Source organism: Parasteatoda tepidariorum, chromosome 4 (genome assembly GCF_043381705.1).
Source record: "Parasteatoda tepidariorum isolate YZ-2023 chromosome 4, CAS_Ptep_4.0, whole genome shotgun sequence".
Lineage (NCBI taxonomy): Eukaryota > Metazoa > Arthropoda > Arachnida > Araneae > Theridiidae > Parasteatoda > Parasteatoda tepidariorum.
Window position 1 is genome coordinate 50,465,003 of NC_092207.1, and position 12,115 is coordinate 50,477,117.

The window sequence follows — 12,115 nt, forward strand, 5'->3', positions numbered from 1 at the left end:
AATCATTAACCACAATACTATTTTCACTCTATCAATATTTCTTTTTTCAAATGCTAGTATCCTTTTCTTTTTGCTGGCATTAAAAAATAAAATGAATATGTTATAAACACTGATTTTTTTAAATTCTATCACTTCCCCGTCTTTCTATGCTTAGTTTCTATTAAAACCTAAATTCACAAAAATTAAATTTTTTAATAAAAAAATTAATAATTTCAGTACATTTTTATCAAGGTGATATGAAGAACAAAATTATTTATCTCTTTTGTAAAAAGCAAAAATTGTAAGACAAATTATGTTTTATGTAGGAAAGTTTTACAAAGCAAAGTAAATATAAAATCATATCAAGTATAATAAAAATTTATGATTACAAAATTTTTATTTTATTTCAATACAATAAAAAAAGAATAATAAAAATTTCATAAACAAACATTTCTGTTTATTTTTTTATGACATAGTTAATGTTTTTTTCATCTTGTCGAACAAGTTGTTCTTCATGCTGCATTACAGCATTAAAATAAAATATCCATCAATCAATCTATAATTAAAAAATGTAAAAATTAATGCACACCATATAGTAAAGAACACAAAAATATTTCAAAATTTTTACACAAATGAACAAAAGTAGAGTTTTAGTTGTGGTTTAAAATATTTATTACAAATAACATAATCAAGTTAAGTTAGGCCACTGAAGTACCAAGGCTTAAAGCATCTAATAAACACAATTTTCTTTATTCTTTCACTTCTATATTGCAAAAAAAAAAAAGAATGCTGATTGCATTTATAAAACATGTTTTATATATGTATTAAAAAAATACTGCTAAAGCAATATCAAAAGGTATTGACACAAATACTATAGCTTTAGTGTCAGATGTCCATAAATTTTTCTCTTTTTATAATAATAAGTGAATCTAAAGTAAGAATCTATAATTACCTGTATCACTACATTCAGCATTTGAATCATCACCTGCAGAGTCCAGCTCTGTTTTTTCTTCTAATCCATATAAATTAACTAAACTTTTGCCAATAAATTTCCAATATTGCTTTCTGATAGGATCATGTTTTTTCATCAAAGATATGCATAGCTATAAAAATTGAAATGGAAAGAAAACTTACTGAAATGCATTTCAACAAAATCTTATTTATAATTAATCATCTGTAATTCATTATTTTTTAAAAAAAATCTGCATCTTATTTATTTCTTCATAAAATTAAAAAAACAACAACTGTTCTTGTGCTTGTATAAGAGCTTCTTCTACTCTTAAATAGCAAATTTTAATGGGATTGCGAAGATAGATCTTAGATCTTACTTTATTTCAACTCGAACAACAAATTTTATACAGTCTATGTAGGAGTTACCTTGTCTTTTGGATTGGGTTCAAAATCAGAAATGGAGTTGAACATTGATAACAGCTAATCTGTTATAAATTGGATGTTCAACATTGGTAATAAAATATAGTTAGCTTTAGAGCTCAAAACTTTGTTTACATACCCAAAGGAAATCTTTTCAAGCCAAAACTTTTTTTTGAATGCATATTAATGAAAACATTTTTATGCTAATAAATTTTTTCATATTTCACAAGATATACTTAAAGAATAATTTTATAACTTAAGTGAACTCCAGGTCATATGATTTCTTATATTTACAATGATGTTTAGAGATTACAAACGGAAAATAGTGTTTTTGAACACCCTATACCAAAAAATGTAGCAACAAATTTGTAACTTGTAGTAATTATTTTGGTTACTATACGCAATAATTGCACAAAATTTGTAAGCCCAGCTTAAATATTTATGGACATTTGCATAAAAAACTAACTTTTTTGTCTTACGTTTTTTTGCTGTAACATTACAAATATTTAACACAATAATATTAAATGCAATAAATTTGAGGAAAATTTTTTTAAATTGTGCAAGATATGAGTAATTAAAGTAATCCTTTTATACTGTGCATGCACAGGATTTTTTTCTTCGTAATTTTGTAGAAAATTGTATTTGGTTACTAATAAAAAAAAGTCCAGTTTGAATATTTTAAAAAGTTTTAAGCAATTTTCTAAGAAGTTTTCCACAAATTTCATTCTGTACTAATATATAAGATTTATTAAAAATAAAACTGGCATTGATATATGATACAAAATGATATTTGTAAAAAACCTCATATCATTTTGAGTTTCTTTTAAAAAGTACAAAAACTACTTAGAAAATAAATTGCTTGAAATTTTTAAAATTTTTAATATATTCAAACTGGACTTGAAGTTGCTAAATACAATTTTCTACAAATGAAAAAAATTCAAATTTTCCTTGCACACGCCCAATTTAAAAGAATTCTAAATGAACAGAAATACAAATTTAATGATATATCAATAATAGTTTGTTACAAATAAATAAATGGTTATATTTTATAAATTTTGATACAAAACAAAGTTATATTTTGCATAGATTTTAAAGCAAAAACAAAATTGTTACTGTTGGTCTGATAATCTGTTCATTCTGCAAAAAAAGAAATTGATCTGATCATTCTGCAAGAAAATCTTTTTATAGGTATCAAAAGCAAATGATCAGAAATTAATTAAAATCTATAATGAAAATGATTTACCTGTTCTCTTTTGTTAAATTTTAAATCTGTGGGGGACAATTCAATGAAAATTGGAAACATTTAGTTTCCTTATAATGCTGTAGACTTATAATACAGCTTGTAAATGCTGCAGAACTTTAATTGTTTATTTTCCTATTATTTTTGCTTAATTTCATATTATTTTGCTTGTTTTCCTATCGTTTTGGTTTCACTAAATTGATTTTAAAATCTTTTCATTTTAACTATTAATGAACCAACACAACATTTCCCTTTTATTAATAATTCAAATTTTTATTTTAAAATTCCCAGTTATTACAAAAAAAAAAAAAAAAAAAAAAAAAANCCAAAAAAAAAAAAAAATTATAAAGCACAAGTTTTAGTTTAAAATTCTTAATCTGCAGTTTTCTTTTTTTACCATTACGCGAAAAATAAATACCAGAAAAATATTTTTATAACATAAGCACTATTTTTAAAATTTTTGAGAAAAAAAAAGAATTGAAAAAATTTTCAACTTTCATATTTAAATATTTACTACTTATAAATCTTACCTCAACTGCTCGCTGGCAAAGATCATGATTGGAACTATTTAGTAAAGTTTCTTCAATGCTGTCAATCATAAATCCCAGTAAGTGGGGTGAGCGGCAACCAGAAGAATATAAAGTTTCAGTGAATTCAGTCACTTCGGGAAATTTTGTCAAACCTTTTGATTGGAGAATTCTATAAAATATTAAACAATTAAAAAATTTATAATGATTTTGTTTAATCAGAATAAATATTTTTAACTAAATAGCAATCAGATTAATTATTTACGTTGTAATGGCATTTAATTTACTTTATACAGTGTACAGCAGTTATAAATGTAACACATTTTAATTTTTTGACTGGTTGACAACCATATTAGAAACTGTATGATTTAAGGTGTCAATGTATTCTGGGTGTACCCCAGAATTTCAGATTTTTCTTATCATTCTTTCGGATCCAATAATTAGAAGCAAAGTTTGTAATTATTGGCAAACTGCAAATATTGCAGAATTCTGTGTACAAGATCATATTAGAAACTGTATGATTCAGGGTGTCAATGTATTCTGGGTGTACACCGGAATTTCAGGTTTTTCTTATTCTTTGGGATCCAATAATTAGAAGCAAAGCTTGTAACTATTCCGCGGACAAGACCATTGGTTTGCAGTCTTCCGCAAATCAAATACTTATAATCACCGAAATTTTGCTAACTCCTGTTAACGAGACGTTTATATACATGTGGTTTTTTTGCCATTTTGATTTGGCAGATTTTATTTATGAGTTACATAAAAATGCAACAAATCATTTTATAGTTTTTTTAAAATTCAAAACACATTTTTATTTTTGATAAAATTTATGAAGTTTGATACAATCATATAAAAATATTACTTACCCACGCAAATAATTCCATGGGCTTTCATTATTTGGATCTTTTTTAATGCTGTTTAGAGTAAACCTGGAAGGAAAAAAAATTGTGATCAGTGTCTATTGTAATGGTTTGTTAAAATTACTTAAAAGAAAACTAAACAATGCATCCAACTTTTTTCCATTTAAAATTTTCCATAAAGACTTTTTATTTCTCAAACTTTTGAAGTGTGTACTGCACAATTATTTCAGTTAAAATGCATGAAGAATAAATAGAATTCCTATTATTTAATGAGTTAACTATACATAATTTGAAAGCTTAAAAAAATGTTGCTGTAAAAATCCACTTAGTAATTTAAAAAAAGAAAAAATCCCTGTGATAACAGTTTACTTAAGAATAAAATATTTTCAAAACTATCTAGAGGTATTTCATGAAAATCAGTCTGAAGGTACAGTGCACAAAAAAAAAAGGACCACCTCTAATGATTGGATCTTCACGTTCTCGGACTTAATGCATTGAGGAAGTGACCTCAGCTATGCTAATTAATTAGTGCAGACAATATTTTAAGTTACAAAATCAAACACAAAAACGTACCATCTTTGAATAAAAGTTTGGATCCCTTAATGTTAATTTTATTTTTTTTGCATATTTTTCACCATATCTTTGAAATTTTAAAGTAAATTGAAAAATTTGTACACATAATTATAAAATTTGTTTATCTAAAACTAATTCTATATAAAAAAAAAAAACTTTCAGTAAATAAGTATTTTTTTATTTAATAATAATCAAAAAATTTTTGAATGCAAAATATATAATTTTCTACATTATTTTAAAAAAGGTTTGGTTAAATATAAATTTGAGCAAAATCTTTTTAATAGTTGCTGAATTTTAAAAAAGTTGTATATCAAAATTACATGACTGCATTTATGAGGAGGAAGATTTAATAAGCACTCAGAGTAAACAACTAGAATACCTGGTGAGGAAGAGGACAATGGAAAAAGATTCTAAATAAAACCTTGGTAAACACAGGTTTGTCTAATCAATAAAGAAGTGCAACGAATAAGGTAAAGAGAAACATTTTTGTTTTAATTAATAGAATTTAGCATAAATCAGAACTATTAATATATGTTACGGGTAATTTTAATAATCTACAAAAATATTTCATATCTATTAATAAAGTATTTCAGCAAAAAAAAAATAAAATAAAAAATAATAATAATAGAAAACAAAAGTAATTAGCAATAGATAGAAAGAAAAGATAATAGCCTTGTCACAGTAAAACATACTTTATTTCTCCAATCAAAATATCATCTGACATATCAGTTGAATTGCTAATCACAAAATAGCGTTGATTCCAAGCTGAATTATTTCGAATGTCATTTTCAAGCAAATAGTTAACAAATTCTAATTCATCATCCCATAAAGAGAATTTTCTTATAACCCATTGCCTAGCAGAAACAAAGTAAATAAAAAAAAATTATAATCACTATAATATTAATAAAAATGAATAAAGCAAAGTTAATAATTACTATAAAATTAAAATAGACAGTAGAAAAAAATTCATTGATAACAGATAATCATGAAAAAGTTTAAGACAAATTAACAGTTTTGTACTTATTTAATTTAAAAAAATGTCCAACAACTTCAAATGATAAAAAATAAATAAATAATAATAAATAAAAAAAATCTGTGCATAAATAAATAGTTGAAGAAAGGCACACATAACAGTGCCCTTGTCATATTAAAATCGCGTTCATTGGGATAACATTTGATTTTATGAAGCAGATAATTTTATAAACCGGAATGTTTTCACAAATGGCAAAATTGATTTTGGTAAAAATAAAATATAAATGTGTTAACACATTTATATTTTATTTTTACCAAATCTACATATAGCATTTTTCTTAAACATGAACTAAAGTGTTTTGAAGTATTAGCATATTTGCTTGGTTAGCAAAATTTAAAACTAATATTAAACAAGGTTTTCAGCTTTATATTTCTTTTCTGATTTTAAAAATCAAATAACTATAATCAAATTAAACAATTAATATTTAAAAAGCAAACTGTAAATAAATATTAATTGGAGAATAGAATTTAGTCTACCAATCGTTCTTCAACAGTGAATTCACTCCTCGGGACTGAGGAGTGGCACCCCTGCTAAAATGACCAAGACATGTTTTGAATTATTGCAAAGAGAAAAAATATTATCATATAGAAAAATAGTGATTATTTAAATGTAAAAAGCATTAATTTTCAGCAAGCATGAAAAGTGATTCTACATAAAAAAAATTACCTATGTTGCCAGGCATGATAGTTTTTAGGATCATCATTTAATATTCGTTCAGTGAACTTTTTTTCCTTGGAAGAATCGTCTAACCATTCAACTAAAACTTGTCGATGATGCCTTTTTTTAAAAAAGCAAAAATTATTAATACTTCATTTTTATTGTTAAAGAGTACAATTCATGCAAAAACTTAACAAAATGGCAGCTTTATAAAATGTGTATATATCTTGGATTTTTTTAAAAACAATTCTAGAAGATAAGAAAAAAAAAACTTAGAACATCAGTTTAAATTAAAAATTGTGGAAATAGATATTTATAAATCAAGAACTTAAAGATAATCATTATCATGAGAAGGGAGCAAAATCAAAAAAAATTATTTTAAAGAAGACCCATTCTTAACTTTTCAAAACCCCCATTTGAATCCATAAATTTAAATCCAATTATTTAACTATCTTTATTAATCTTGGTTTGCTTGTGGTGTGTGTTCCACAAGTCTGTATTTTTCACTGTTTGAACAGTTTTAATAAAAATCTATGTAACACTTTAATTTTATAAGTTTCCAGAAAATACCAAAATAAAATTTTGGTTTCTGAATCTTAACTCAAATTAGCTTATGTCAGTGTCCCCATTGACTTTGGTCTAACTTTGGCAGTTTGACAAAGGTTCAACATGTTTGTAACACACAAGTATATAAATTTTAGATAAAAAACAATGTTTTGTACAAAAGCAGGAAAAACTTAAAAACCCAAAATTAACATAGTTTAATAATAGAATCACATCAGATATATAGTCTGTTATCTGAGTTAACTAAATTTCAATTAGAGAGAGAACTAAAGTTAATTTATACTACTAAGCTAATTAAGCTTAATTTTTAAATAATAAAAATTAATTGACTTATTAACTTTGAACTTTACTTGCTCCTTATTGTTACCATCAATTTTGAAATTAGTTTTGAAACTTTACAAGTTCTTGGATAAAATTTCCATTGTTCTTTGTTTTTATTCCACTCTCAAAATTACCTGTGAATTCCAGGTTAACCTGAATACAGGAGAACCCTACTTGAAACTGAATGTGTTAATACAATTCAAAGGATAATCTTAAAGCAAAATCAATGAATTCTCAATAGTTTTGATGAGAGTAAATTTTATTCACAGCCATTGAATTGCTCAAATGACATGAATTAATAAATAGATCTAAAATTTCATAATTTTTTTAAAAACAATAACACAATTGAACTAGAAAGCAAAAAATATTTTTGTAGCACTATCCCCAGCTTCATACATGAAAACAAAAGAAATTCAAACTGATTAAATTATAACTAAGGAATAGAATAATTACATTCCTTAAAACTCAAAAAAGTGAGAAGTAACACTTACCAAACTTGATAATTTTTTGGATTATCTTCTATAATTAACTGGATATAATGTAATTCTTCTGTTAAATCTTTTTTCAATTCTTGCAACAAAACTCTTCGGTAATGCCTTAAAAGAAATGAATAAAATTTTTTTCCCTTTGACTTACAATGACAGATTATTTTTTTTCAAGAAGATCTTTCAGAAGTTAGTAAACAAATAAGGCAATGTGTACCAAACCTTTTCTAAATATTGGTGTTTTGAGATAATTGTGAAAAACATTTTATTTTAGAAAGTAAAAAATAGGTTGCCAATGCTTTTTTTAATATTTAGTTTAAATGCTTTCAAATGAGTTTTGTACGAACTGTCTTAAATACCAATTAACCCTATAAGCCTAGTAAGTCTAAAGATATTATGCTTCACACGGAAGAGCATAGCTAATATTTTTATCTCATGTTAGTCAGCAGAAATTTAGTGAACTGAGGGAAAATTTCCCAGAAACTTACTGCTTAAATAGTCCAGAAACAGCAAAATAGTCCAGAAACAGCAGATCAGAAGACAAGGTTTATGAATTAATGTCATTATTTTTATACATATAATCTCTCTCAAAGAATAAAAAGAGGAAAAAAAAACTAGTTTTGTGATATGGTAGCAACCTGCATACGGTCTGGAAAAAAAATGAGATTAAGAGCCATAACTCATAATAAGATTAAGAGCAAAATTGTGAATATAATAAAAATTTTAACAGGTTTTTGTTAAAAATGAAGAAATACAATTTTTCTACCATAGAAATTAGATTCTTTTTAATTGCTTTTATTATTTTTGCGTCTAAATATCTACATAATTAAGGGTTGAAATGATTTTATTTTTACCAGATCAAACAGAATACAAAAAGCTTTATCTTTTTAAAAAATGAATATAGTCATATGACTCAATGAATAAATGATCATTCAATACAAATTGAGATCAGTATTTTTCAAGAACATTGAATTTCCATTAAAATCAAGTACTTTTGAAAAAAAGATAAACATTTTTAGGCAATATTAAATTAGATATTTGTTTCATTTTAAAATTTGATTAACTACATGATTATTATCACACACAACAAATGTTTTATTGGTACTAGAGGCTTTAAAATTAAAATGTTTCATAGTTTTATTTTGTTTAATATTAAATATTAGAGAAAAAGGAAGTTTATTGTGTCACATAAAACAGGGTAGAGATGGAAAAACAATTAATTTTATATGTTGCTTCTAATTAAGTAGTCTAATATTTTCCCATATTTCAGGTTTTTCATAGAGGAGTGATCATGAAATTTATAGAAACTGGAGAATTTATTTAATGGCCTGGCTACTAACCAAAATTAATAGTTTGTGGAATATTATATATTTTTTTGCCATACCAGATAAACACATCGATTGCATATTACATATTCGTTCACTTATCAAAAAATATTTTTATATTCAGTATTTTTTAAATAAATTGTTTAAAATTAGGTTGAGAAGAATAACCCTGAAATTAATGTTAAAAATTTAGAGACTCGTAAAAAACTCATCAATATACGAGATTGTAGGTCAAGTTCGAATGAACTAATTGCAATTAAGATTTAATTTTATACGTTAATAAAGTCAGTTCAAGAATATGTTAAGGAAAAGTCATAAATACATAATAAAACAATAATATGATTTAAATTTTTAAAACATGTACAAATTATGATACTTTCTTCTAGCTTTCCCTATTGTTAGACTTTTCTTTACAGTATTTTTCTAATTTGCAATTGGTGATAAAAAATAGTGTCTGCTCATTTTGAGTGTTACAAGGGAAGTTTGAACTCAAGAAAAAGAAAAACAAGCATATATTTTTAGAACTAATAAACTAGTGAATTATACTAACCAAACAGTATAGTTTGATGGGTTTGTATTTGTAGCATCTTCTGACAGTTTAAAAGCCCTTTCACTTATCTCTCGCTTAGCCAACACAGCACGGAAATAATCAAAAATATCTTTAACTAAAAGGAAAAGAAACATTATTATAATATGATTAAATGGAATATATAAACTTTTGTTTAGCATGAAAACTCGTCATGCTGGTCCATCAGCTGTAGGAAAGGTTATAAAATCATATGTTATTAACTACTGAAAAATAGATATTAAAATTTAAACTATACCTTAACCCAGACATGAAAATCTTTTTATGTATATAAAACAAATAAAGACTGACATTTCAGGGTTCCCACAATCTCGAAATTTTCTTAAAGTGGTAGCAACAGAGGGATAATATCTAGATGTTTTAAGCTATCAATACAAATCTAATTTAAAGGAAATATATATGGGTGAAAAAAATAACTTGGGAATAATTTTGTAATTCACGAATGAAAGAAAAATTTATGATAATTGCATTTTTAAAATGCAGAAAGATAAATTAAGATAATTGCATTTTTGTGTAGTCTTGAAAAATCTTAGCTACCATTCATTAAATTTTTCCAGATCGTGGGAACCCTGCATTTTTATGCTCAAAAGTAACATTCATAAAATTTAAAGAGAGAAAGAAATTACATTTTTTTGTCTAATAAATTTTTTTGTCATAAAAGAATATATGCATGGAAAAAAACAACATATTCCTTCTTTTTCCAGGGTGGCCACTCAAATGAGGTTTCAAATTTCCCGGATATTTCCAGTAAAAATCTTAAAATTTCCAGGTCAGCGTGTTTTTTCTCTCTGCTAAAGTGTAGTATAGGTACAAGAAAAGTGTCAATATTAGTGTATTAGTCAATATAATAGTGTAGTATTTCATTTAAATATTATTTTTTTAATATATCATCTTGAATAGATGTGGAGGAAATAATATATTAAGCTTTCAGAAAATAATGCTTTTAATGAATAAAAAAATATTAGTGTTAAATAGTTTTTGCATAAAATGTACCAAATAGCAATGACCCAAAACAACCTTGGATAAGTACTGTTTAATACATTTTTATTAAGCAAAAAAAAAAAAAAAAAAAAAAAAAAAAAACATCCCAGGTGATTAAAAACCAATTAAATTTTTATATTTATTTACATTTCAATATAGAGCTTCATACTGTATTTTATCCAAACAGTGCTCTTTATAAAACTCATTGAAATAATTTTCTTTGAACCAATATCATAAGTCAAATGTTTAAATAATGTTGTTTGCTTCGAATTAGCACTATCATTTTAAGAGATATTCAGTATTCATAAAGGAAAATTTGTCAAATTTCTTGTTGCATATTCTACAGAAAAAAAAAAAAAAAAAAAAAACTAGATAAAATTCTTTAAATTTTATCTTTTTTTTCCAATTAGAAATTAGAATATATTAAGAATTCATAGTTTATCTATCTGGTTGCCCAACTTGAAAGCTGTTCCTTTACAGTGCAGAACAGAAAAACAAAGTTTTGTTTTCCTTTCTTCTAACAAACAAATATAAATAATAAAAAAATTTCTCATTTAACATGTTTCTCATACATTCCTTAGTTTGTGCCAGCTTTTTAGGGTAAAAGGAGAAACAGTTTCGGAAATATCAAAATAAAAGTTATCATGAAATCCAGAAAATCAGCATCAATGCAACAATTGTAACATTTTGCTAATAGTGATTGGTTGGCTTGCTGCGAAAAATAATTCTTGAGAGTACAAAAGTTTTCAGAAAAAGGGTGCAAGATAAAATCTCTAATTAAAATATAACCAATAATTTTTTGGAGAATTTTATAAAGTTAAAAATACTAAAGCATTTTGAAAAATTTTGTTAAAAGAAAAAAATACCCCTAAAGCATCAGGACAAACTTGAACAATTAATTAATTCAGCCCACGGACTAAAAGAAGATTTTTAAAAAAAAAATCATCTTTATGAACAGAAGGAAATATCCTAATCCTTTCTTCCACATCCACCACATTTTTGCCTTTCCTAAACTGCATAGTCCCATAATCTCCAAAGACTTGGTACTGCCTGTTCGGAAATCGGACTTCCACCAGACCGAGTTGTATCCTATCGCTCTGGCCACTATACACGAGAGATACCCTTACGAGCAATGGCTGCAGGTTTTTACTGATGGATCCGCCACTTTTTCAACTGGTAGAGCTGGAGCTGGTGCTTACTCCAAATATTTCAGCCTTAGAGAACCTCTTGACACTTGGGCAGATAATTTTGATGGAGAAGTGTTTGCAATCCTTATGGCTATTACAGCTATTGGTGAACCATCTGAACAAAACATTGTTATCTTTGTCGATTCTCAGGCTGCTATTCAGACCATTTCTGAATATAATTTATATCCCTCTGAACTCGAATTTAAGTGTAAACAACGCATTGACTCTCTTCTTTGTTCTGGAAGAGAGGTAGTCCTCCAGTGGATCCCTGGCCACTGTGGCATTTACGGAAATGAACGGGCTGACATGTTGGCTAGAGAGGCTTCAGCACTGCATCCATCTTCTCATCCAGTTCCTCTTAGAAATGCAAGGCGGCTTCTTAAGAGCAAATGCAGGCACAGAACAATATCTGCTCTTAGGGACTTA

General features: G+C 25.9%; 1 protein-coding gene across 4 annotated transcripts in view; it reads right to left on the bottom strand.

The window, feature by feature from the left end:
• Window positions 1-357: 357 nt before the first annotated feature.
• LOC107448242 (farnesyl transferase alpha) overlaps window positions 358-12,115 on the bottom strand; it is an 18,612-nt gene continuing 6,854 nt past the window's right edge. For all 4 annotated transcript variants that reach the window (XM_016063373.4, XM_016063374.4, XM_043042792.2 and 1 more), the window contains exons 3-10: window positions 9,486-9,600; window positions 7,617-7,721; window positions 6,250-6,360; window positions 5,243-5,404; window positions 3,984-4,046; window positions 3,121-3,289; window positions 932-1,082; window positions 358-535 (exon numbers count right to left, since the gene is read on the bottom strand). In XM_016063373.4, the coding sequence (XP_015918859.1) occupies window positions 531-535; window positions 932-1,082; window positions 3,121-3,289; window positions 3,984-4,046; window positions 5,243-5,404; window positions 6,250-6,360; window positions 7,617-7,721; window positions 9,486-9,600 (881 nt within the window). In that variant the 3' untranslated portion in view covers window positions 358-530. The remainder of the gene's footprint in view (window positions 536-931; window positions 1,083-3,120; window positions 3,290-3,983; window positions 4,047-5,242; window positions 5,405-6,249; window positions 6,361-7,616; window positions 7,722-9,485; window positions 9,601-12,115) is intronic.